This window comes from Lepidochelys kempii, chromosome 23 (genome assembly GCF_965140285.1).
Source record: "Lepidochelys kempii isolate rLepKem1 chromosome 23, rLepKem1.hap1, whole genome shotgun sequence".
Classification (NCBI taxonomy): domain Eukaryota; kingdom Metazoa; phylum Chordata; order Testudines; family Cheloniidae; genus Lepidochelys; species Lepidochelys kempii.
The window spans coordinates 1839540-1867347 of record NC_136402.1 but is presented as its reverse complement, the minus strand read 5'-3'; the positions used below and the strand labels follow the sequence as shown (position 1 = coordinate 1867347).

Sequence of the window (27808 nt, the reverse complement as noted above, 5' to 3'; positions counted from 1 at the left end):
CCCCACCCGCCGGACTAACACCTGCTGCTGGCTGAAAGTCTGGCAAACAAGGGGTAAATTAACCACTGGAACAACTTACCAAGCGGTCGTGGCTTTTACATCAAGCTGGGACTGGTCCCCCTGCAAAAATCTGCTCACGTTCAAACAGGAATGAATGCCAAGAGGTTCTCTGGCTTATTGTACAGGAGGCAAGACCATCCCAGGGGGTTCAGGGCTTTATAATCCGTGAAATCCCAGGGAAAATACACCTTTAGGGAGGAGGTAGCAGTACAGACTGCAGGAGAAACCAGCTGAAAATCCACTGAGCGTAGACTGGGAGCGTCTATTAGCCAAGATGGTCAAGGACACAGCCACAACCTGGCTGTTTCTAAACTTCTGACTTCCAGAAGCTAGGAGTGGATAACAGGGAATGGATCACTCAGTTGCCCTGCTCTGTTCATTCCCTCTGGAACCTCTGGCACCAGCCAGGGTCAGAAGACAGGACCCTGGGATAAATGGACCACAGTTTTGACCCAGGCTGGCCGTTACGTTCTGTTGGAAGATACTGCTGCACAGGGAAGCAAGCTGGTGGTCCCTCCGGTTGCCGGAGGGAAGAGAGCAGGGGGATCTATACTTTTTGGTGGACAAGTTACCCACAAAAGGCTTCCCTGGAGATGCAGGTTTTATTCCCCTTAAAGGTTACATAAGCTACCTCTGAGCTCTTACACCATGCTGTTCTTTCCCTGTCAGTAGCTCTCTCTGTGCTTTACCAGGGAGGTAAGTGTCAAAATGCCCCACCATTCTGAGACAGCGAGGGCAGAGTGCAGTGTAAGAGGGGCAGGGGAGATTTTCACATCCCAGGCATCGTATTCAGATCAGGCTTGTGCATCCATCGCATCATACTACGCTGGTTGGAATGATCCCAGGGGCTCAGTTCCAGCTGTGCACAAGGAACCTTCCCAGAATACTTTGTCCTCCACACTTTATAAACTTAACTCATTTAGCAAGTGTGGGGCTTGACGCAGCTTGGTCTGCCTCCCTCACCTCCGCCCCGAAGAAGGGAGCTGTTTTAACAGGAGAGCAAGTGAGCTCTAAAGAAGGGAGGGTCACTAATTGCTGCCTATTGGTGTAGGCTTGGAAGGAGTAGAGCCCTGATAAAGGTCAATTTCACCGCACACACACCAACTACCAAAAAGTATTTCCATCAATAAAAATTCATCGCTAGGCAAAGAAACAGAAATGCTGCTTGAGACTGTACTGGTAAGTGATGAAACAAGAAGGGTGGTGGTGAATTGAGCCTCTGGTGTCCAAAAGCCACTAGGTGGCTTTTACTGAAGGATTTTAAAAGGGATGTAAGTCAATTTAAAATTCATGGGCCACATCAACTGGGGATCTGGCCCCATATTTTAAAAATCTAGTTAATTTTCCACTGTTTATGCCACTTAGTTTGCATTTCACTAAGCCTAGGTAATGAAAACAGATGCATCAATTTCACATTAGTTTATAAAAAAGCCAAGGAGATGGAGCTAATCAATTTCTTGCTCTTTGGGAAACACAGCCAGAGAATGTGCCTTCTTGAAAAACAAACTTTCTTTGAAAAAGCTTTTTTCTGAAACTCTCCCTGCATACATCTCTGAGTGACATTAAGGTTTTGTGAAAAGCTGTTTTTAAAAGACACTTTTCATGCATAAATCGGTTTTAAAAAAACCCCAGGGGATTTATGAAAGAGGGAAAAGAAAAACACCAAGACATTAAAGTTCAATATTCACTCTTTCTCCAAATACAAAAAGCTGTTACAATTCAACTCAAAACAAAGCATGTGCAAAGTTACAGAAACTTAGACATTGTATAAAAAGTTACACATTTAAGATGGTTTCTTTTATCTCTCACCCGGGTTGAGCAAAGAAATTGTTATCTTGATGAAATATTAACAGCTGCTGACCCACGGTAAAAAGTTACATAAAATCTAAAAAAAAAAGCATAATTACCATAAAACAGCCATCTCCCCTCCCTCTTTTTATTTTAAAAACGTTTTGCAGAATAGATGAATAAAACACCTCCAGGAAAGACTGACACTGAACTGCAGTAAAGTCTTGAAAGCTTGGAAGTTCTCACTAGCACAATTGTGTAGCGTAGGGGAGAAGGGAGAAGGCTATCAGGGGCCACAGCTGGCCCTTTGCTACTGGAGATTTTAGACAAGGAGAGTCCTGGCCTGGGAGTACAGTACCTAGAACAGGGGAGCTGGTTAAGATCCTACCATTTTCAGAGTCGAAAAATAGAAAGGAGATGGTATTAAACACATGGAAAGAAATAATGCAACTTTCTTAGAGGGTAGGAAGAAGGGAGCATGCCATTGTCTGTCGAGAGTGTACAAGGAAACGCATTCATCGTCAAAACTACAGAGAGAAAACAAGGGGCGGGGATTCCACTTCCCTTGCCTGTTTCCAAAGCTGATCAGGAACCGCTCTGATGGAGCCACGGCGGTTTCCTGAGTGGTTGCAGGCCGCTCCCAGAGAAAGACGCAGGGGTGTGATCTCCTTAGCTCCTGCTGGCCTTCACTGAGCACTGGAGCCTCCCTGGGAGCTGCCCGAATAGCTCCCGTAGTCATAGCTGCCGTAATACGGAGGCCACTGGCTCTGGTTCTGATAGTACTGGTTCCACTGTTGGGCGTACTGGGGGAGATGACAGAGTTAGCCCTGGGCAGTGTGCGGGCGAGGCAGGCAGCCCCCAGCATCACCAGACCCTTTAACACCAGGAATCAGGCCGCGCTCGTTCTGGGGATTTACCCATTTCAGACACCCGGGCAAACCCGCAAGACCAGGGTTTTCACGACTCTACCTAGTCAGGGCGTGGCCCAGCCGTCAAGAGACTTGCCACTGGCCTGGGTGACCGTCGGCAACTTCTTACCTCTGCTAGCCATGGGGACAGCCATGCTAGCCAGACTGACTTCCTTCGGCCAGTGCTCTGAGATCTGCTATGTGCTGGGGAAGAGCTGTTCTTATTCTCCTGCTGCGCGCACTACGCAACGTGACTGACTGTCCAGGGGCAGGCGGGTAATGGAGCGTTTTGAAAGGGACTTTCTACATATCTGAGTTGCTGTCTTTATATGGGAGAGGCAGGTTGGAGAAGTGTGCCTGGCACTGGGAGGGGAAGGTTTGATCCTTGGTCCTGGGGGAGTTTGTTCCCCAGGCTGGGGACGCACCAAGAACGCTCTGTGTTCTGCACCGAAGGGCTCACCCTGATGGCAGAGCCCCACACTGTGCCCGAGGAGGGGGCGTCACTGACCGACCTCTTCATCCTGGAGCTTCAGGCTCCGAGATGCCCTGTGCCCAGGAGAGGTGCTGCTGCACATCTGGCACCCGCAGCACCGGACCACTGGCCTTTTGGACTGGTACTCTCCTGGGGCACGCATATGGCTCTAAGCACCTAGCACAATGGGGCCCAGATGGCCCTGGCCTGCAATACTAGATTTCACAGCAATTAACACTGCGTGCAGACTGGCCATACTGCTGGAAGGTGGGATTTGTAGGGGTGCTGCTTAACTCTGCCTAGGAGTGGGGTAAATTCCCTTGAGCCTACAGCGAGCATTGGGCATGGTACAAGTCAAGACGAGGCTTCAGGACTAAGCCCTCTGGGGCAGAGACGCTTGGGTTTGGATTATCTTCTGAAAAGTACCATTACGCACGCTCTCTAAACGACTAGCCAGAGCATCTCGCATGGATCCTCAGGCACCAGGAAGGAGTGTGGGAAGCCAACAGATCAGTATTCAAACGGATTTCTATAATCAGCATCAGAGACTGAATTCAAGCCTAGGACAACTACAGCTGGAAGTCACCTGCCTGATCTCTCCCAGGGACACAGCAAACATTTCACTAACCCTCAACTCCTCCGCTAACAGCAAGGAGGCAAAGGGGAGTTCTGCGACTGGCCCAAGCTCACAGCAAATCAGCCAGAGCCAGGGTGAAGCATGGAAACTTCCTTCCCCCAGTCCTATGCATGGGCCCCTCCTCCATCCATACAAGCATCAATTCATCCTGCGGTCAGATACACCCTTAGCCTACCCTCCGGCCAGGTGACCGCTTGCCCGAGAGCCTGTCTCCCGCCTACCTGTTGGTATTGGTTGTAGTTCTGCTGATTGTACGTCTGTGCTGTTGGCGGTGGAGGCTGGGTGTAGCTTTGGCTATAACCACTGTAGCTTCCATAGCTGTAGTTGGGAGTGTACCCTCCTCCTTGGGTGTAGCTTGCCTGGGTGTAGGGCTGGGGGTAACTTGGCTGTAAATGAAAGGGACAGGACTGTTACTGTGCTGCATGGTTCACTGACAACCATTCCCAGGTGCTCTCCATGCGGCCCAACAGCCGCACCCTGCAGGGAACGGGTCAACGGCGGAGCTGCCCTGGGGTGAACAGCCATGAAACATTCCCCCCAGGGTGGGGTCAGACAGATCTTGATGGGTTCTCTGACCTGCTGCTGTTGACTGTAGCTGCTGGGGGTGCTGCTGGTGGTGGGGGGCGTGCTGCTGGGAGGCTTGTAGCTACTTTGGTTGCGAGCGGGGCTGTAGCTGCTCTGTGGCTGGGTGTTCCGGCTGTAGCTGCCCCGGGGGCTGGAGTTGTTGTCTCTGGTGCCGCTTGTCCAGCGATTCTGGGTGTAGCTGCCCCGGTTGAAGCCTAGCAGAGAAAGCAGGGGCTGTCACCAGGCATCACCCCTACACCCAAGAGGAACAAATCTCATTGATAAACCCTTGTGGCTGTTTATGCGACTGGGCCCAGCACCTGAAAACCACTCTGCATGGCAGCTCTTCAAAGACAGTGCAGCCCACTCTCCCCGAGAAGTGAGGATTAGCCCCCCTCGCACCTACTGGCTTTGATAAAACCCCTGCCATTGGGCTGGGGGGCTGCACAGACACCCACGGAGACTGCCCCCCCTGCATTGTACTGGGGGTTGCAAAGATCCTGACCGAGCCTGCCTCCCCCTCCACGGGGCCAGGGGCTGCACAGACAGACATTCCCTGCGCCAAAGAGTTCACAGTCTCACTAGACAAGGGGTGGGTGGAAGGATCAGCACCCCTCACTGCAGAGATGGGGCGTGAGCCCCGCAGGCACCTGGGAGACCCCACCCTCCGAGCACAGCCTGGGGGTGCGTAGGAACTCTGCGGCAGGGGTGGGAACCAAACTCAGCTCTCCAGCCCTGCGCTGATAGCCCAGGACCAGCCTCAGACCGCAGCATCGGCCCAGCTCCGTGCTCAGACCCCTCCCGCCAACAGCTCGGACCCTGGGCTCTGAAACAGCTGAGACTCTACCTCCTCCTCCTCCTCCGCCACTTCCTCCGCTGCCCCCTCCCCCGCTGCCCCGGAAGCTGCCTCCGCTGCCCCCTCGGTTCTGGAAGCCGCCGCGACTGCCTCCCTGCGGGCCGCCCCCGCTGCCTCCGCGGCTGTCGAAGCGCTGGAAGCCGCCGCGGCCCCGGAAGCCGCCCCCGCCGCCCCGGCTGTCGAAGCGTTTCTCCGGCGGGGGCCCGGCTTTCTTGCCCTCCTCGTTGTACTGCTTCACCAGCGTCTCCGCCTCCCCCCGCTGCAGCTCGATGTAGATCACCGCATCCAGGAAGTCGCCAGCCTCCGGCAGCGTGAAGTTGGCTGGATGGCGGGCCCGGCGAGAGGGCAAAGGGGAGAAAACAAGAGACGTGAGCAAGCCAGCAGCAGCCTGGCAGAGGGACAAAGGCTGCCGCGCACGGGAGCCCAGCCTTGCACCACAGCGTCGGACCACCACAAAGGAGGCAAGAGATCGGAAGGCAAAAGTGAACAGGAAGGAAAGAGACACCAGAAGCCACAAAAAATGATGTATGCATGATGTCATCCCCTCCCCAGCCAATGGCGGGGGAACGGGGGACCACACACTCCAGTCTCCACTGCATCCAAGTACCAGTCACCTCTCCTGCCCCCTGGTGTCCAGCCGCGAGAAATGCAGCCACAGAGGAACCAGGCGGTCACTTTCATCTGGACAGAATCATGATCTCGCTGTGAAAAAACAGCCAACAATGCAGAGGGAAAGGGTTTCCTGTTGTTGGGGGGGAAGAGGAAAAAAACAACCCTTCAGCCCTGCTCTGATTATTGGTTTCCGGGAGGACAACGTGAAAGATACGTAACATTTTCCCCCCTGGAAAAAAGGCACCGTGGGTTTATAGCATCTCTTGTTAAGGGCAGAGGAGAAGCATAGGGGGAGAACAGATGGAAGACGACCACAGTGAGACGAAAGGAAGGGAGGACAAAAGATCAATCTCAGGGTCAGCATTTGAAACCAAAAATAAATCTCTTTCCAGGTCTTAAACAACACAACAGGGTTTTTGGCCGCGTGTGGTTTGTGGATCGGTTGGTTTGTTTCTAGGATCCTACCTTTCATTTCTAACACTGCATGATCTGGCACATCCTTCCCCTCCTCATCAGTGCGCTTTATTGTTCGATCTTTTAAATCCTCATCCGTGGGACAAATTACAATAGCCTTGCGTTGAAAACCTTCAAAAGGACGCATTTTTCGTCTCTGGGCAGATCCATAAACATTTGTCTAGCAATGGTGACAAAGAAGAGGCAAAAACCGTTCATTATTCGGCGTTCTCTTTTTCAACAGAGCATTGTGGCCTGCAATGGTGAAAGAAGACATGGTGCCCCCGCCCCTGTGTGTTTAGATGGTTGTGAAGAACCCTGGACGGCTAACCTACCTTTTAAAGTGAGGAAGCCGGGGGGGGGGGGGGGGGGGAGGGGAGAGATAGAACTAGAACGCCCATATTTGGTACTTTTTGCAATTCAAATGAGATCTTTCATTGCTTTCTTCCCCCAAGAGAGACTGATGAAGACGAGGGTATGTGTTTGCTTTCTTTACAAATAAGCGAGTGATTAAGTGTGAAGCTGGACAGGCTGAATGCAGACCTGCACACTGAAAGGAATGTTTGTGTGTGACTAATGGGAATTCAGTGTTAATGTTTAGGCACCTGAAAGGCATGGTTGCTAACACAGGATTGAAAGCTGCGTCCGAGATCTAGGTGTGACTTTGACATCAACACATTAAGCAAGTCGCGGCCCTTGTGTGCCTCAGTTTCTCCATCTAAACTGGGGTTAACCCCTGTATCACAAGGCTGGCTAGGAGTATTCAACTGATTTTAAATCTTTTTAGGGATTAAAAATCTTATTTTAGGGCAGGAGGAGCTGGCAAGGCCTCAGCTGGGGGACTGTCCAGTACTTTTGAGCAGCTCTAAGAAAGACGTGGACGATCTGGAGAAAGTCCAGGGGAGAACAAAAATAAGAGGTTTAGAAAATATGACTTAGGAGGAAAGGCTGAAAGAATTGGGCATGTTTTGTCTAAAGAGAAGGCAGGGCTGGGGGGGGCAGAGGGGGTATGGGACATGACAGTCTTCAAACAGGTCACAGGTTGTTATAAAGATGACATCAGCGATCATTCATACTCCATGCCCATCGAGGATGGGACAAGAAGTGTAATTGGCTTAATTTGTAGCAAGGGAGATTCAGGTTAGATATTAGGGAAGACTTTCTAACTCGAAGGATAATTTAGTCCTGGAACAGCTGACCCAGGGAGGTTGTGGAATCCCCATCACTGTCCAACCACTTCTTTAAAACACCTCCAAACATCTGTCAAGGATGGTCTAGGTTTGTTTAATCCTACATCAGCCCAGGAGGGCCGGGGGGAGGAGATGGACCCCTGAGGGCCTTTCCGGCCCAATGTTTCTTTTATTCTAACTTGTAACAGTGCAGATTAGCTGCTAGAGACACCCCTTCCCCCGGCTTATTTTCACCAACTGTATTCTCTGCAATGACTGCCGAGGAGTGGTAAAAATTCATGCTCCTGCAGGCTGGCTGTTTTAAGAATGACTGAGAAAGTGAAGGGGAGAACAGAAGCAGGCGTGATACACAGGAATCAGAGGCTGGTGATGGAGGGAGTTTTGAGCCATCTAAACCAGCACTCACACGGCTAGACTGCACAGCTGCTAGCGTTCTTCCAACTGCATGAGGGTCTCCCAGATGAGCTCAGATGTTACCACTGTCTCGTGTTGCAGTGGGGTAGATTCATCAAATACCGTCTCTTACATATGCTATTTTGAGGAAGGCTCCTAACCGATGCTTCTCTTCACTGGGAGGATGGCCATGACAGCGGGGGTACCACTAGGTATACAGGCATCTTGATTTCAAAGATGGGATCTAATAATAAACAAGGAAACTGAAGCGGCACGTTTTAACTTTATTCCTATTAAAAACTGACATTTAGGTGGACTTCAACCTATGGGTTTGTTAAGGCAAAATCATGTCACTCTCATTGGTTTAATGAGACTATTCCTTACATGTCTGTCACGAAGCACATTTCTCACCACAACATCTTGATTTGCTTTGAGCCTCAGTTTTAGTTCTAATATAAAATGGGATTAACCATCTCCTCCTCGGGGATTTCACACACTACATTCACACTCTGGTTGAGGTATGCAATGGTTTTCAACAGACAGATGCCAGTTGTGGTTTCTGCAATGCAAGTATCTATTCAGCTAAAATTCCTCAGGTGATTAAGATCTTCACGACAGGCCAGTGAAACCCAGATACGTGCGTTGCTGAAACACTGATGCTTCCGTTTCCTTAAGCACCTATTGTACATGCTCAACTGTGGTGATGAGCTGGAAATAAAATTTCACGCAAGCGCCAGTCCCAGACCAGGCCAAACTGTTCCCAAAGCAGGAGAGAATATCCACAGCAGCTACTGCCACAGCAGAGAGACAAGGACACAGAACACTGCTGCAAAAAGGCATTCGCTCACTGCCAGACCAGCATGCGGTCACCAGGCACTCAACAGTAACCACTGCCCAAGCTGAGCATCCAGCAAACCCGTGCACAACCGCTGGTCGCTCCGGCTTCGCTCAGCACGGCCGCCTCCCGCCCTCAGCAGACTAACAGAACTGGGTCCAGCAGCAGCCTAGGCTGCATGTAATAAACAAGGACCAAGTTCTTGGCATCCTTTCAAGGCAGAGTGGCACCTAAAGCTAAGCTCTCACCCCCTGCTGTCAGTTACAGGCAGCTAGGTTACTATTCAGCACGCCAGAGGAGGTTCATTCTAGCAAGAGCTTTGGGCCTACTTGATGGCCCAGCAGAAGGGGCAAAGCCTGCCCCTCGATCGAGGGAGGGGCCACAGGACTGGGGGTCAACAAAGGAGTGAGGTCTGAGGTTCCGAAGGGGACCCTGAGCTGCTCTCCCCAGTCCCCAGGAAACGGGCCGATGCCAACAGCGTGGCAAGCAGCACTTCCCTCGAACACAACACGGGCTGGTACGATACTGAGCCCCGGCTCAGCCTGGAGAACACCGGAAAGGGAGAAGGGGAGTGTTTTTCTTAAGCTACTTTTGCTGCTGCTCAGTGTGAACAGCCGAGAACCCAGATACCCGGCTTCACTTCCTACCTGGGGATTTGCCCCCGCTACCCCACGCTCTGCCGGTTACCTTGCAGGCAGGAAGGTGACAGCTGGGAATGGCCCAAGGCCAGTCACAAGCACACCATTTTTAAGCCAATCACAGAGACCTATATGCCCTTAAATAAGAGCAACGCAGCCAAGAATCTCAGTTCTCTGAGGACACAGCTCTGTCCATTAACTGGTTACCTTTCAGGGCCCAGGGCTTCGGGTCTCACTCATGCTTTTGGACAGGGGTCTCAAACACGCAGCCCACAGTTATTTGCTGCGGCCCGCCAAGCTCCCCTCACCCCACCAAGTTATTTCCTGCGACTGCCAAGCTCCCCTCCCCTGCTGCCTCCCCTCCCCCTCCAGCGCGCCACGTCCCCGCTCCTCTGCTTACCTCCAGGCGCTTCCCACCACCAGTGTTTGGCAGCGCTTAGCGCTTTCCAGGAGGGAGTGGGGAGGAGCGGGGACCCGCGTGCTCAGGGAAGGAGGCAGAGAAGAGGCGGGGATTTGGGGAAGGGGTTGGAATAAGGGCAGGGAGGGGGCGGAGTTTGGGTGGGGAAGGGGCGGAGCCAGGGTAGCTGTGGGGAGGGGTGTCAGTGATGCAGCCCTCGGGCCAATGCACTAGTCCTCAATGTGGCCCTCGTGGTGATTTGAGTTTGAGATCCCTGCTTTTGGAGCAGGGTTTTCCATATGGTCTGGGGATCCTATCTTCCCACAATGCACCAGATCTAGCCAGGGAACTTGGGTTTCAATGATTTGGGCCAGATCCTCACTTGGTGTAAATCAGCGTAGCTCCATCAGCGTCTGTTTTACAGAAGCTGAGGACCTGCCCCTGAATCTTTTACATGGCTACTGCACCGCTCACTGGAATTCCAATGAAATAAACATCAGCAATGCATTCGTCCTCAGAGCGCTAAGGCTCCCTTCCCTTAGCTATACCACTGCCCCCCAGCAGGGGACGCACTACGCCAGCACGGCCCAAAGGAGGGCTAGCTCACACTCAAAGCAAAAACAAGGCTTAGCCTGTTGGCTTGGCCAGCCAGATTTCTGGCAATCTTTTGGCTGGCTGCAGCTTGTACTGTGCTTCCACCGGCTCTCCTAAGTCGGCACACAGTTGGACGTCTCCCCTAACTTCCACAAGAAGCATGATAATTCAACGGGCCACGTTATTTTCTCAGAGCCAGTCTGGAGCCACGGTGCAACGGGGCACGGTCCTAAGCAAGGCAAGGAGCCAACCCATATATACGCAGTGAGGAGCCCACGACACTTTCAGCAAAATATATAATGCCCTTTGGGACTGAAAAGCACAAAATCTCCCAAAACAACATTGTAATTTTGTGGGGGGACCTTTATCAGTTTCAGATCATTGTGGTTGTCGTATATAGCAAACTGATGCAACTCACAGCCATTTAACAAGTATGGAACCTTCAAAAGTTAACAGCCAAGACTTTTCAGCTACTGCTGACATCACGGACGTTTTACAGAGAGAACACATAGTAAATAGAGATCAGGACAGCTTTCCTGAATCCTCGGTCATTAAAGGTTTTAAAAAAATATTAAACTCATCTACATGACAGATACACAGTGTTTGTAAACGCACTTCTGCAAAGGAGTTTGCCTTAAAGCACAGCAGCTTACAAAAACCCACAGCATCCGCGCAACAACGCATAGCAGCGAACTGAAAGATGTTTACATGGACAATCTTTTTGGCTTTCTTCTTCAGATACAAGAAGGTCAGAAACCACCTCTTCAGTTTTACAGTTAAAATAGAACAGTCACTAACACTTCATCTTATTTAAACCTTGCAAAAAGCTACAATTCAAGAAAACCCATAAGAAAACAGAAGGACAAGGCCTGAGAAGCATACGTGAAATGCAGAGTTGCCTAAAAAGAGTAAAAGATCTCAGTCCACATCAGAGTTCACAGACTACATTGCTTTAATCTAAACTCCGTGCTGAGATGCCTAAATGTTTTAGAATCAATAGCAGCTGTGGAAAAATATTTTCTCTCTTCATCAAGAAAGCAGCCAGCTGTATTGGAAACATGCTTAAACCTCTAACATGACATCAACCCCTCGCTGCATTCACCTCTCTATCATGTAAACTGAAATCTCATACTAAAACCAGCAGGAGCTAAATCCAAACCTTCCAGACACCCACACACTCACAACTCTCCAGCCCCAAGAGGGGAAGACACTTCCTCACCCCACATACGATCGAAAGTTTGCTTGGCACCCAGATCTCACTTGCAGGCTCAAGGCAAATTTAATCAATATTGTACAAGGAAAGATTACCAGGATTCAGAATTTTAGACGGATGAAGCAAAGAAAGATCTCATTCGTGCACCTTTTAGGCCAAATTGGGTTTCATTAGTTTTTTAAAATCCTCAGACACTTATTCTACATTTCAGGGTTCAGGTTTCAATATACAGAATTGACCGATAAGTGCGGGTCAGTTACATGTATGCCCTAGTTAACAGGGACAGACTAAACTGAGTGCTGCCATCCAATATGGCTAGCGCCGTCTTAATAAAGTGTCTTAATAAAGGGAAGACGCTAAAGGGAAGACGCTAAATGCTGTCCACATCTCTGAGAAAACCGCACCAGCAGTACGATTAGAGAACAGTGGCGGCCGTAGGAAGACCTGCCTTTAAGCCTTAACCCAAAGCAAGATGGACACAATGAACTTTACGGATTGCTGGGAAAGCTACCAGCTAGGTGATAAAGATCCAGAGCCGCTGGACTCTTCAGAACAGGGTTCTTTTGTGAGTTTTTTCAAAGCCTAAGGGAATGAGATGCTCCATTCCCATTAAAGTTAATGGGCTTGAAAATGCAGCCATGAGGTTTAAGCCTGCATGTGTAACGGGAGGGAAGTCTGGTTTCCTATAACCCTGAGCGATGCCAGCCTGGCTGCTACTCACATGGGCTTACCTGTTCTTCTCAGGACACTGATGCCAACAAAAGACAACAAACTACTCACCGGTGGTACTCACGGATCCCCTGGGCACTCTAGGAAACGTCCAGAGACCAGCACTTACCTTAGCCTATCTTCCTGGACCTGAAAAGCCACTATTTAGTTGCACGGCCACTTACCTGGATACACTTTAAAGAGAACAATTTAGTTCCAAAAGCACTCAATATTTTGAGCTGTGTGTGGTTAAGCTAAGGGGGCGCTTCCTATTACTCACCACGGAATGTTTTAAACCTTATTTCTCTGGTGTGCTCTTTACAGTGGGAGTTTTCCTTCAGTCCCAGACATACAACAGGTGTATACGTATGTGCACCTGGATAACACTTCTGCAGTGCACTGGGTATGCCTGAGTGCGCAGCACCGCCCGTTTACAAGGGCCCGCTCCGACGGGTCACGCACACAGGCGGACGCCAGGGAGGCGGCTGGGCGAAGGACTCTGTACCTGATCCAGGATGTAGTTGCGTTTCTTCCGGGCAGCGATCTGGATCAGGCGGTTCAGGCACTGTGTCGCTTGCTGGATGAGGACGTCCCAGCGGCCCGCATAGTTGCGCTGGCGGCGAAGTCCCATCACCTTGAAGGAAAAAACGGTACAGATTACAGTGCGGGGTCTGCGTGCTGCAGCAGGTTTGGGATCCTCAGCACCTCATGAGGTAGTACTGGGAGTGGGGGCTAGTGGTTACAGAACAGGACTGGAAGTCAGGACTCCTGGGTTCCATTCTCTGCTCTGGGAGGGGAGTGGGGTTTAGTGGTTAGAGCAGGGGACTGTAGTCAGGACTCCGGGGTTCCATCCCCAGCTCCAGGCAGGGAATAGGGTCTAGCAGTTGAAGCAGGGGGCTGGGAGTCAGGATTTCTTGGGATTATTTTCTGAGTTGTGGCAACAACGCCAGAGAAAGCCAATTACCTTCTGTATATCATTTCCCTCATTTACATAATGTGGACAATACCCATTTCACTGTGCAGGGCGTATGAGGTCAATTCACGTGTATGAACCACTTAAAGGGTTTGGAATGAAAGGAGCGAATAATCTGCTCTAAGAAAAGGCTGATTTGGGACCAGGAGTAAGAGAGGTGCAGCGCTCCCCTGTAACGTCTAATACAGGAGCGACTGCTTTCCAACTCAGCGACCCCTCTGATCACTGGAGAAGGAACAACGCGCAGAAGTGGGAGACTTTTAGCTACTGACGAGGGCTCATCTCTTACCCTCATCTTATCCATGATGGCGTTTGTTCCCAGAATGTTGTATTTCTTTGCTGGATTGGCAGCCGCATGTTTTATGGCCCACGTGGTCTTGCCAGCAGCAGGTAACCCCACCATCATGAGGATCTGAAACACACACAGAGCATCAGCTGTTGCAACAACATTGAGCGCTTCGTCCTTTCCACACACTAATTCTAAGACTTCCTCTGACAGACAGACACTCCCTCTTACATGGGGCAAACAGAGGCAGGGGAGTGACTTTACTCAAGGTCATGCAGGGAGCCGAACCAATGACTTTTGATTCCCAGTTTGGCACCATAACCACAAGGCTACACAACTTTACCCTCCTCCTCTTCTCTGTCCATCCAATTATTTAGTGCGTGCCCATCACCATGGTATCTGAGCTCATCCCCATTTCACAGCTAGGAAAACCCACGCACCAAGAGAGCTGGTCTGAGTCTGGATCAGAACCCCATGTGCTCAGATACCTACACCACGCTGGAGAATCGTCATTCCTTCAGCTGACTAGAGCTGCGGTGCCTTTAAAACATGGCAATGTTTACTAAAAACCAATATACCTGCTTCTCTCCCTTCTAGTGATGCCATAGAGTTACTCCTGGACGAGACGTACGCTAGCCTGAGGAACTCTCTGCCACAAGGGGCCACTGAGTCCAAGGGCTTAGCAGAATTGAGAGCAGGAGTGGAGATTTATATGAAGAATGAGAACAGCAATTTAAACCAGACTGGTGGAAGGAATCTAAAGCCCCCTGCTTCACAGCATGAGCCAGCCCCCTGCTAGTGGCAAGTTATTCCATAATGGCAGAGTTTCCTGCCCCAAGTTCTGATCTAGCAGATCCTGGCCACTGGAGGCAGGATATTGGGGGTAATGGACCCCCGCTCAGATCTTTGGTCACAGGAAGTGACGGCAGTAAAAAGCCACCGCATGGTGTCCTCCTTCAAACACCCTCTAATCTTCCCCTCTGCCCGGATGCCTACGAGTCACTCAATGGTTAGGCAGCCGGCGTGCTGTTTGGTGCTGCTTCCATACTGATGGGAACGGTTTCATTGTTAGCCCCAGGCGCCTCTAGCCTTACGCTCTGACTGTAAGCGCCTCACGGCAGGAAGCGCGTGGCTTATATAGCTACACAGCACCGAGCGCAATGCAAAACACCCACCTCACACTCTGCTTTACTCTTTGGTCCTATGGTCCCACGGATGCGCTCGGCCAGCGGAACGTGCTGAATGAAGGTGAAGCCTGGGGGGACGGGGAAGTAGGTGTCATCCCGCTGCCCAAAGTTGAACTCGATAGCACAGTTCTTCACCAGAACGTGGGGGAAGAGCGCCTGGCCGCCCAGAGCTTCCTTCCGTGCCCGATAGGCCACGCCCAGCCACTTTCCGTTCTTCATGAAGGACATTTCCACCTCCTCCCCACACTCAAAGTCCTAGTTACAGGGGAAGAGAGTCCGTGTAAATGCAGGGCCAGGGAGGTGGTAAACAGAGCTAGTTACTGTCTGAACAACACACACTAGCAGCACTACCCAAATGTGTGTTAACGTCACAGTCACCCATCGAGACAGCACCCCCAGCGTCACGGGAAAGACCCTGCCGCTGCTGGTTCCACCAAAGCAGCCCCTTCCCCTGGCTCTGAGCCATTTGCAAGCACAGCTCTGGCAAGGTAATTCTCTGGAGGCCCCGCTCCCAGGTCAGCCAGCACAGAGTGAGCAACCGACAGCTCCAGCGTGGAAGCCCAGTGCCCCTGGGGGAGGTTGTTACCACACCATGGTCTGAGTAACTGCCACAGGTGCTTTCTGACTCTGCCCCGAACTGAACTAGTCGGTGACCGGACACTCAGGAGGGGAGGAAGATGGGCGTGCGGAGATGTGGATTCCCAGTACTACTTTGCAAGGAAGCCTGACCTATAGCAGGGGGCTCTCCCCTATCACCACCTACGCCAACACCCCTGGGGGGCAAAAGCAGCACCAGGCTCAGTGTCATATCTGTCAGTGTCTTGGGGTTTTAAGCTGCTTCTCTTCCCATGGGGCACTTGCAGAGGGGACGGAGGAAGTGGGCTGACTTCAGTGCAAATGACTAGACAGAGCGCAGTCAAACGCACAAAGCAAGCAGCCTGGAAGCGGAACGCGAAGCTCCTCCCTCAGCTGCAGCCTCCGGCGTCACAGGTAAGAGGAGCGGACAAAACACGGCAGACAGAAGCGATGGTTAAAGTTGCGGGTGCCCCTTTGAGCCCACAGAACAAACCAGCACACTGGGTGGTACCAGAAAACGGCACGGCCTTGAGAGGACGGGTTCCTTTTCTAGATGTAACCCACATTGACAGCGTGACTCTAGCTCCCTCTAGCGTCTGGACCATGGGCAGACGTGCAGTAGCAAACTCCTAGAGACCCAGTTCCTTCACTGGTTTTAGCTCCCGAGGGTGTAGATTCAACCCAGCCACAGCCATGGTTACACAGACATGGTCAGGGAGCCACCCCTTAAGAGTGGCAGCGGCTGAATGACCCGGCTATGTCTGGAGCAAACCAAGAGCTGAAGAAAATACCTTTGTGAGCAGTCAGTCAGGTGCTGGCAGAGTACAGCAGAGTACATTATATTTAATAATGCAACTGTAGAGGAGGGAAGGGGGTGGGGTAGCTACAGCTGCTCCAAAAGATTTAAACAGAGACTATGGAAATGAAGTGACTGAATGCACTTTAAAGAGTGGCACCGACAACTCCGCAGCTCCAACAGGTCACCCAGGGCTGCGGCTGGTGGAATGTACGGCCAGGTCAGTTTCCACGCCAGGACGTGCTGCCTATGGGGGAGATGGGGGGGCACTGGCAGCACAAGGGGGCATCCCCTGGAAGCAGCAAAAACAGATACTCACAACAAGGCAAGCGATGACGTCATTCTCCGAGAATGTTTCGCCGTAGTTCTCGAATTTGCAGCTGCTGGATTTCTTCCCGGTGCCTCCATAACCGTAGGAAAAGGGCTCTTCCCCTGAAGAGAGAGTCCAAGGGGCTCGCTTGGTCATGGCCAATTCAAACATAGGGTTGCACATGCCACTTCTTTAACCGAGGGCTAACAGAAAGGCTACAGGCCCTGCTCTGCCCTCTCAGGGTTACTGCCAGCCCTGGCTAGCTGCACATGGCTACAACTTTCCCAGCATCACAGCCCTGTTTCAGAAGAGAGAGAAGAGTCTCTGGGGCTAGGGCATTTTCAGTGGACAGCCCTCTTGATAAAGAGCTGAGCAAGCCACCCCCTAACAGTGGCAGAATGACCTGGCTACGTCTGGAGCAAACCAAGAGCTGAAGAAAATACCCTCATACACAGTTAGTGAGGTGTTGGCAGAGTACACCTCCCACCCCATACAGGGACACGAGCACCTGGGTGCCATGGTGATTAGTGACATCAAAGACTTTACTTACATTTCAGTGCACCACAGAAGTAACATGATGTGTCTATTTGGCATCACACATGAAAAGCTGTGGCAGCTCTTACCTAACTGAGTGCTGCAAGAATCCAGGGACCAGCCAATGCGTACGACGTGAGGATCGGGTTCTGTGGAAGGAAGGTGTTTTACAGAGATTTCTTCATTGATCTGGGGACAGAAAACAAGGTTGAAATGACCTTCACGCCCAGAACAACTGGAGGGTTCACAAAAAACCTTTTACATTTTAAAGTCAATGCCTGGAGTGGTCTATTCAAGAACCAGGGACAGACACTTCAGAGAAATAAATTACCAGCCTAACAATCCTGTCTCATCTAGAGCCACGAAAGCAAAGGGACACGCAGTAAAATGTGGTCCCAAATTCAGGGTCTGTAAAATTCAGTGTTTCCACAAAGGTTTAAAGACTTCTCAGGATAACAACTTTTAAGCTATGGGATCACTGAACCATTGTGCTAGTAACTCTTCTTCTCCACCCGCGGGTTGCGACCCCCAAGGCACTGAATGTTTTATTACAACCCAAACCTCACCCACACCATGACTTTTCAAGTCACTGTGTTCTGGGTCACCCCCTTAAAACACACTAAAACATGGGGCTGGAAGGGACCTCAAGAGGACATCTAGTCCAGCCCCACGCCAGTATAACTAGAATCATGGTCACATACGCTCTTATGGTAAATGTAAGGGGGGCTGTGTGCGAAAACTGACTTAGAATAAAGGGCTGACAAACAAGGTACTAGCACACCAGAGCTGACTAGCAGAACGGAAATGAACGAGAAACTGACAAGGCTATTTGCACAGCCCAAGCTGAGAGAAGCACAAGATGAAATGCTGAACGCTTTTTAACAACCATGGGTTTGTTACATAACATTGGTGAGGCAATCCGAATCCACCGTAGTGACGCAGTAAGTAACATTTTGCAATTGAATAGGACTGTACTTTTAAAAAAGCTTTATAACCCTCTCAGCACTGGGAGATAGGTTCCTATTAGCCTCATCTGTAAGATGAGGAAAGGGACGCACAAACAGGTGAAGCAATACTCAGTGAGATTAGAACCCAGGTGTCCTAGCTCCTTGTACTCATGATCTCTCCCCCAGATTTCTGTTCAGAAGCTTTAACAGACCACAGCTGAGAGGCACCAGCAGCCTGGATTACTGGAATAATTCTCTGTGTTACATGAAGCAGCAGTAAGGAACTGGCTAAAGGCATGACTTGAGTTAAGCCGACGTTTGTAAGTTTCCACTTTACTAATTGGAAATTTTCTGCCCAGCTCCAGACTGTGTGACAAACGGGGGTGTGGGGGGGAGAAGGGAAAGAACAGGAGGACAGGACTGTGCTGTGTGTTACTGCTAAGGCTCATGAAATCAGCTACGGAGGGTGACAGGAAATGAGACCTCCCTGTAGGTAACTGGGCGAGGTGTTTTCCTACTGTTTCAATTCACGAATCCCAATGCAGACGGTCTGACCTGACAGATCGCACACGACAGTCCCGAGTGAGCGTGGGGAGGTACGGGTGCCCTCACAGCTCTTCTGGGGAAGATTCCTGTTTCCTGCTCCAACCAGTTTTAAAGGTTTTTGCTTCCAGCTGTGTGGAGTGGAACTACCCAGTGCCCGGAAGCGAACAGAGAGCTCAGAAGTGGCCTGGTAGCCCGATCAACCAGGGGTCAGACTGGAAAGAGCGCCAAAGCTTTCCCATGTTACAACCACAATCCAAAGGCTGTCCACCTATGACTCAAAACAAGAGGCCAGACTGGACAGCTGGCCATCCCTCCCCATGCACCCATGCTATGATCTGCAGTGCAACAGTCAGCACTGACATTCAATGCATCATCACTAGGCATCAGAATTAACACCAAACCGAAATGAATGAAGACAGTCATCTCTTTAAAGCTAGTTTCAGGCTCTCTGCCCATGCCTGAAGACTGCCCTGCACCGATTTACATTTTAGGCCTGTGAAGTGCTAAGCAACTTACACTTCACACTTTTTTTTGTAACTCTAGAAAAATGAAGCTATAGACTCAAGAGGACAAGATACAGCCACCAGGGAAAGAACCCCAGGTCACCAAGCCATTGCAAGCTGACCCAATTGACGTCTGCCTGAGGGATAAGGCTAGACTGAAGTTACTAGCCCCACAACAGGAGTGGAGGGATTTCAGTCTGACCATATTAAAAAGGAAGCCAATTTTGCTGATTATGCTACTTGTAAGGAAAAAAGAGGGCTTGCTGCTTCAGATGAGAAAAGAGAGGATTTAATGATCACCATCAGTTAATTGGGCACCTCCATGGAAAAAGGAGACGTGGGTTAAAGGATAGACATTCCTCTCTAGCCGGAAGGAGATGAATGAAATCTGCATTGTTACTCTACAGTCCCTATCTCTGCTCAGAGGGAAGCTGCGTTCTATGTCTACTACGTAGGCTGCAATGAAAACAGGCATGAAGTATACACGTGAAGATTACGATTTCATCTTACTCCTTCCCCTTGGTGAAGCTGGATATTCAGACGAGTCTTTAGGAACCTATTTGCTGTTAGTCCTATTCATGGCTAAGCCCTGTTTCCTGCTGGAAATGCTCCCACATCCAGCTCTCTTTCCCCACTGGAAGATCTCTAGCACATGAAATTTGAAAAAAGAAAAGGAGTACTTGTGGCACCTTAGAGACTAACCAATTTATTTGAGCATAAGCTTTCGTGAGCTACAGCTCACTTCATTGGATGCATACTGTGGAAAACACAAAAGATGTTCTTATACATACAAACCATGAAAAAATGGGTGTTTACCACTACAAAAGGTTTTCTCTCCCCCCACCCCACTCTCCTGCTGGTCTGGAAAATACAGAAGATGTTCTTATACATACAAACTCTAAGGTGGCACAAGTACTCCTTTTCTTTTTGCGAATACAGACTAACACGGCTGTTACTCTAAAACATGAAATTTGAAGTTACCATTCATGGTGACTTATACGTTGCTAATGGCAGCATGCTGCTCTTACCTTCATCTCGTAGCAGACTCGCCCTTGCCTCACTCCATAGGTAGCTCGGGCGCCTGACCACAAATAAGCAAAGCCTTCTATGGTCAGCGGGTAGCCGCTGTATCGGTCTCTGGCTACTTTGAAATGCAGGTCGCAATTATCTAGAAGACAAGGAGGTCTGGTTGTTAACTGGAACCATACGGAGGTGATCAGTGCACTGGATTGGTTAAGAACCGCACACCACCTTCTATGGCTACAGCATCTCACACAATGAGGTTTTAGGCCTTACCATAATACAGTAAAAGCCCTATTCTTGGCATTCCCCCACCCTGACATGCTTGTCTCTCTCAGCCACCTGTTACACGTTGTCTTAGCACAAGGAGGAACTTGGGTTATAAACTGTCTCTCCACCTCAGATCCCGTCTGTAAGACAGGGATAACGGAAGGGCCTATCCCTATGTTGCACCCCCTGCCTCACTGGAGTGGTGGGGGGGGATCAACACACTGCAGAAAGCGAGGCGCTCAGGTACTACCGTGATAGGGGCCAGATAAGGACATGAGAGATGATGACATCTCAAGGGTCCGAAAAATAAACAAGGGAACAGGAAAGATCTTTAGTCAGACTTAAAACCTGTGTTCATTAACACTTTTTAATTAAAACAGGAAAGAATTCAGGGAAGTCCTCAGACTACATGATCACAGTTGTCCCTTCTGGCCTTGGACTCTGAATTCCAATATGTAAGCACTAGAGAGAAAGGCAGTTTGTGTTAAAGGTACAATAGCCCTGCCCCTCAGTGATCGAAAGAGAAAGCTGCCAGTATATCTCTGGGACCCCCTAAGAGTCCTCCAGTCGAACCAGAGAAATCTAGTCTTGCTATCCTGGATAATTTTCAAGTTGAGAAGAGGCAGGAAGGAGACCATCATGTAAAGGTATTTGGAGTGCAGGATACCACCATTCTTTGCCCCCCGCACTCACATGTATCAATGGCCACTAGTGTCTCATCAAACTCTTCTTCGTCATCTTCTGCAGGAGGCTGAGGCGATCGGCCCCTAGAGCAAAAACACAAAGGCACAAACGTTACTCATGTCAACCAGCAGGGCAGAGCTTTGGGGACAAAGAGCAGCAAGTAAGGTGGGAAGAAAGCCTGGAGGGATTTAAGAACCGTCAGGCTTTCACTGGGACAGATTATGTATGGATTTGCAACCAGAGACTCCTACTAGAAAAGCAAAGGTGAAGAGGCTCTCCAGGAAGGTTTGACAGTAACCCTTCTCCCCACCACTGAAAGCTTCCAGGATTTCATCAGGGGATGTTACATTAGGCCCTGCATCTGGTAGAGTTATTGACCCTGTACAAACTGCTTGTAACACACCACCAGATCAGACTGGTGAAACTGACACACCATTGTCAATAACCACACAAGGTGTGGGGAACAGAACCAGATTTGTTCTTAAAACAAACATGAACTCTAAGACTAGATGGAAAAAATGTCACAGACAATCACTTTGTTAAATACAAGCAGGCGTGGCAGAACTGGATTTTTATTGTTTATCATTTTGACACATAATATATTTGCTTTTAACTTTATTTAAATGTTCACAGTTGAGGGAAATTCTGGAGGGTTAGACAACAGGAGCAGCTGTCAAAGATTATTTAATAACAGCAGACTCTGAGATGCAAAAAATTAAAGCTTTATAAAGTTATACCTTTATTGTCAAAATATACCAAATAAACAACCTGAAATCAAACAAGTTCTCAAGCAGCATTTTTCTCACTTTGCCCACCCTGATTATCAATGGACTTTTTTTGCTCATTTGTGTGTTCGATGAAATCAATCTTTGCCAACTTTTACTGATAAAAATCTAATCCTTCCAAACCTAAATGCAAGGGAGAACCTGCCACAAACAGGAAGAACCAAAAGTTCTAACAGGAGATACCACTTTATAATTCTTATTTCAAGTTAGGTGAACACTCACTCACATGCAGCATGTGTTATTTTCCCCCTCTCTAGCACTTCCTTTGAGGATGATCTCCTCCCTAAAGAGCTTTGAGATTTCTGAAAAGTTCCTAAGGGATTTAGGAACACAAGCCCCACTGAAAGGCATGGGGAGCTGGGTGCCTAAGTCTCTGGTACTTTTGAAAGTTCTCCCTGTTAAGCATTAATGAAGTTCCATAACACCCTCATGAAGCTATGCCGGATTCCAGTTTTACGCATGGGAAACAAAGTTAAGTGACTTGCCCTTGGTTATACAGGAAGTCAGTGGAAGGGTCCTCTCTAAACGCCCCATCTCCTGACTCCCAGTTCTGAGATTTAAACATGAGACAATTCTTCCTCTCTGCTACTGCACAAGATTAAAAGCAACATTTAAAAAAAGTCAATTGGAGTGAGGTCCCGGAGCCAGATTACCTTCTGCCATTAACACCTTGCTTAAATGTGGGACATTAGACACCGTGAGACCCACAATCTTTGTGATAACGGCCATGCCAGGTCGCTCACTGTGCCGGAGTATTCATAAGCAATAAAGCCCAAACCCCACTGCAGCAATCCTTAGATCTCATTAGAACACTTTTCATCCCTAGGCCTCAAAGCGCCTTACAGAGGACATCACTATCATTATCCCCATTCTACAAATGAGGAAACTGAGGCACGGGGAGGCATGACTCACCCAAGGACACCCAGACATCCAGTGGCAGAGCTGGGAATAGAACCTAGGTCCCCTGAGTCCAAGTCCTGTGCTCTACCCACTAGGTCAAGCGTGAAAGAAGTGAAAGTGAATGGCTGGCCTTTGGCAAAATCCTCGACAGATCCAACAAGCTATGCTCCCAGCTCTTTCTAAACTCAGCTTCTAGAATCCTCCTTAGCCCCTGGCCCAGGAATTAACATCTTTAACCGCAATAAGCCAGAGACTCATCCAGGTTTCCCTTCACGAGCTCACCTCTTATCTTCCCGGTGTTCGTAATACCCTCGCCCTCGCTGCTCTTCATAAGGTCTCTTGCGGCCCTGTGGCTGCTGCTGCTGCCTGGGCTGAGATGGATCAGGCGTATTGTAGCCAGAGGGGGGTGCATTGTAGCCAGGAGTGGGGGCGTTGTAGCCAGAGCTGGGGGCACCGTAACTAGAGGTGTTGTAGCCAGAGGAGGGTGCATTGTAGCTAGGGGCGTTGTAGCCAGAAGCCGGCATGTTATAGCCAGGAGCCGGCATGTTATAGCCAGGAGCTGGTTCTTCTTGCTTCACTTCTGTCTTCATCTCTGCATTCAAAACAGGGAGAGAGATTAAAATATTCCAGTCACCCATGACAAGACAGGGACTCTTTTGCCTTTACCAAGAGCAGCTCAATGTTAACAACTCCCCCACCACTCCCCAGGCTAGTTTCGCTATGATCATTCATCCCTTTCCCCCCAGTGTGATTAAAAGACATTACAGGGCTCCACTTTTTCCCCTATTCCTAATCGCATGTTCAGGACCAGTCTTTGGCAGCATACTGGTCCCAAATTATTTCTAGCCCTATTAGGCTGCAAAATACTGCAAACTTGGGGGATGGCAGCAAGTAAGCTGGGGGTCAGAGAGATGTCATTTTAAGGGCTGATGTTTTGTGATCTTTTTGGCAGCAATACATTCAGCTGCTGTACCCCGGTGGGAATCAAAATCCCAGCTTCCCCAGGGGATGCAGAAATTGTTTCTAGCCTTGAACAACCACAAAACGCTGGACCATAAATGCACCACTGATCTATAGCTGAGGGATTTGGAGAGCTGTCTAAGAACAGGCTATTTCAAGTCTCAGACGCCAGATCAGTGTAGCTTCCATCCCTTGATGCTGCCTTTTTAGTGCTTGTCAGACTGAAACCAGTTCTTTGGTCACACCACACAATGGGGCAATACAACTGCAAACCTGTATCAAAGCCTTACATAGCATGGGGAATGGAAGGGAGGGGAAGAGGACCAAAGAAAGCTTCTTTCTTCTGGTAGGGACCGATCCACCAGCAAAGGAGAGCTCTGGGCACCACAGTGACTTAAGGCAGTAATTACATGCCCATTCGTTAAAATCTTACTTTTCAAGGAGTTTTGCTGATAAGGCCGACTTTAAAATGAATGTTACCTGAGTGTAAGACCGGACGCTCGTGGTCTAGAGATCTCCTCTCGTACTTGGATTCGTTCTCCTGTTTAATATTGCAGTGCTCGAAGGACTGATAACCCTGGGGGTCACTCTGATGAGTATTGTTGTCGACAGCATCTTCAAATAGAAACAGGCATGCATTAAGGCCGGTACTTACAACAGACTGTAACTAGCATATGCAGAGGAAAAGTGAGCTTCAGCACTTTATCAACAGGGAACTGGTCCCTGCAACTTTTGGGACCTATGCACAGAAGACTAACAGGTCTGGCTCCCAGCACTCTCAGAAAGCTATCATGAAGGCAAAGAAGCCAATCACTTGTTCACTGCAAAAAAGTCATGTGTTTCAGTCACAAAACTTTTCCAGTGGAAACAACCCAGTTTGTACTAAAAACAACAAAACCCTGAAATCCCAGAGTAAGGTGAGTCTCCGAACCAACACTTCAGCAAACGACAGACAACACTTCCCACATGTACAGTATTGACTTGTGACCCTCATGACAGCGATGTAAGGAGCAGGACTGATAACTTGCTATTTACTTTCCAAGAGCCACAAAACGTGAAAGTGGCAAGGGAGGGAACACCCGCTTCCAGGGGAAATGCAAATCAGCCAATTTTGGTGATCTGCTCAGAGGCCGTCAAACAAATTCAGCAATGATATAGCAAGAGCATCTCGGTGCAGAACCTAAGCAAATCAGTGTCTTCTAGTGAAATATTGCTTGGTGGCTCATTCCCTTTCACAGCATGATGAGGTATCTTAGCAAGTTACATGGAAATACCACATGCCAGCGACCTGTACAAGATGCACCATTATTAAGGATAAAGGGACATTATCAAGCAAACAAGCTGCCCAGGGACACATGCTTCCCAGCACCAGAGATTTAGGGAGCATTCCTGCACATGATTTGAAGTGTCATATAATAAAATGGTAAGACGACTAGCAAGTCCAGACCCATATATACTCCCAATGCAGAATCCCTGAGGGGCAGTTCAGTTTCTGTCTTTTAAGCTCAGTCTGTATTTTACCCAGACATCTCCACACCTGCACATGCAGCTCCTCCAGCCGTACGTTCGCACCATGTAGGAATATGAGGCCAGCAAAAAAGGAGAACGGACTAGTCACTGTTCTACAGCGCGCACCTGCCAACACCAATTCTACAACCGAAGCAGACCCTGACCACCTGGCGAATGGGGGGGGACGGGGACGCTGGCAGAAGTCTAGAGGAGGTGTCCTCAGGGCGGGCAGGATTCCCATCTGCCAAAATCCATCAACAAGAAAACAAAACGAGGAACTACTCTGGCAAGGAGCTGACCCAGCTGTGGACCAAAACCCATGTGCTGCAACAAATAAGCACCCGCAACTGGCAGAAGGACGCAGTATTTCCTCATGAGGGGCGTGGAGGTCTATCGGGTGTATATCTACGCACACTTCCTATGCCTCCACCTCAGTACAAGATGGGGGGCGGGGGGGGGAGGCGTTAGTCGCCTCAGAGCTGGGACTGGAACCCAGGAGTCCTACTCGTGTCGCCACGGCCCTTGCCCCAACCACTGGCCCCACACGCCGCGGGGCTGGGGTCGCCCATCACACCTGCCCCCCTCACGACAAGGGGAGCCCGGGGAGAACCCGCGGGTCCCCTGCAGCGGCGGTGGAGTTGCCTGGGGCCTCAGACGACGTCTCACCAGGGGCCTCGGGGCGCTGATGGCGACGCCCCCCCGCCCCCCCGGTGTGGTCCCCTGGGGACTTCGGTACCCGGCCGCCCGCACCCGACAGGGCGACGCCAGCGGGGCAGGCCCCGGACTCGGGGCGCCTGTTACCCGCCCTGGCCCCCCGCGGTCCCGCCCGGGAGCGGCGCCCCCCCACAACCGGGCCCGGGGGGGGGGGGGCGCTGACGCTCGGGCAGCGATGTGGGGGGGGAGGGGCGCGGCGCTCGGGGGGGGCGGGGCCCGCGGGCCGGGCCGGGGGGGCGGCCCCCTCCCCCCGCGGGGCCCCGCCCCTCACAGTGTCCGTCGGGCGCCGGCTCCCCGCCGCCGCCGCCGCCGGGCCCCCGCCGGGCCCCCTCGGCCTCCAGCGCCGCCTGCAGCCGCTCGGCCAGCTCGGCCTTCAGCCCGCGCGTGTCCAGGCCCCGGCGGCCCAGCTCCTCCTTCAGCTCGTTCACCCGCAGCCGCCGCACGTCCATGGCGCCGCCCGGGCCCCGGCCGCGCTCAGACCCCCGCGCTGGGCCGCGGCTGCCCGGCCGTCGGCTCGGCCCGCTCAAAATGGCCGCCATCGCCCGCCTCCCGGCCCCGCGCCGCGCCGCCGTGCCACGGGGGCGCCGATTGGCCGAGCGCCCCGCGCCGGGATGCAAGGCCGCTGCTGATTGGGCCGCTGCCTCCGCGCGCCCCTGGCCGCCCGTCTCCCGCGCCCGCTGAGCTTGTGAGGAGAGCTCCCATTGGCCAGAGGTGGAGAGGGCGGCGTAACGGGCCTTGCCATTGGCGGGAGGCCGCTTCCCTGGTGAGTCAATCAAACCGAGCCCTGAGGGCGTGAAGGATGGGCTTGATGGACGGCTGACGGGGGAGGGAGACAGACCGCCTGCGGACCAATCACAGTGGCCCCCCCATAATTTCCTGTTGAGTCTCTCGCGGACTGAGCCCTGGGTTTGTTTGTTTTCTGTGCATTTCCCATTGGCTGAGCCTGAGAGAGAGGGCGTGAGCTTGTCTGCCATTGGCTGAGCCTGGAGGATGTTTTGTCTGCTTGTGCAAGGGATTCTTTTGTTAATGCATTTCCCATTGGCTGAGCCCGGGGTGGGGATGTTGTGGGTGCGTTTCCCATTGGCCGAGCCCTGGGGGATTTATTCTTGGTGCATTTCCCATTGGCCAAGCCCTGGGGGATTTATTGTTAGTGCATTTCCCATTGGCTGAGCCCTGGGGGATTTATTCTTAGTGTATTTCTCATTGGCTGAGCCCTGGGGGATTAATTCTTGGTGCATTTCCCATTGGCTGAGCCCCGGGGGGATTTATTGTTAGTGCGTTTCCCATTGGCCGATCAAGGGTGTGTTTGCATTTGCTCAGGCAACGCAGCCCTGCACGAATCAATGCACCACTCGCCCAGTGACAGGATGGCCGGTGGCTTAGGACGGAAGAACCCCATGCACCGCTACAGACTAGGGACCGAATGGCTAGGCAGCAGTTCTGCGGAAAAGGACCTAGGGGTGACAGTGGACGAGAAGCTGGATATGAGTCAGTAGTGTGCCCTTGTTGCCAAGAAGGCCAATGGCATTTTGGGATGTATAAGTAGGGGCATAGCGAGCAGATCGAGGGACGTGATCGTCCCCCTCTATTCGACATTGGTGAGGCCTCATCTGGAGTACTGTGTCCAGTTTTGGGCCCCACACTACAAGAAGGATGTGGATAAATTGGAGAGAGTCCAGCGAAGGGCAACAAAAATGATTAGGGGACTGGAACACATGAGTTATGAGGAGAGGCTGAGGGAGCTGGGATTGTTTAGCCTGCAGAAGAGAAGAATGAGGGGGGATTTGATAGCTGCTTTCAACTACCTGAAAGGGGGTTCCAAAGAGGATGGCTCTAGACTGTTCTCAATGGTAGCAGATGACAGAACGAGGAGTAATGGTCTCAAGTTGCAGTGGGGGAGGTTTAGGTTGGATATTAGGAAAAACTTTTTCACTAAGAGGGTGGTGAAACACTGGAATGTGTTACCTAGGGAGGTGGTAGAATCTCCTTC

At 50.8% G+C, this 27808-nt stretch overlaps 1 protein-coding gene across 1 annotated transcript; it reads right to left on the bottom strand.

Moving 5' to 3' along the window:
* Positions 1–1730: 1730 nt before the first annotated feature.
* On the bottom strand, positions 1731–26369 carry HNRNPUL1 (heterogeneous nuclear ribonucleoprotein U like 1). The gene is made up of 15 exons (XM_073321884.2): positions 26090–26369; positions 24076–24210; positions 22918–23227; positions 20960–21033; positions 20005–20144; positions 17070–17169; positions 16456–16568; positions 14753–15019; positions 13581–13703; positions 12824–12952; positions 6363–6531; positions 5277–5606; positions 4442–4644; positions 4087–4251; positions 1731–2651 (listed from the first exon to the last, which is right to left on the bottom strand). The coding sequence occupies exons 1-15, from the start codon at positions 26355–26357 to the stop codon at positions 2535–2537; spliced, it is 2643 nt and encodes an 880-aa protein (XP_073177985.1). The 5' UTR covers positions 26358–26369; the 3' UTR covers positions 1731–2534.
* Positions 26370–27808: the final 1439 nt, after the last annotated feature.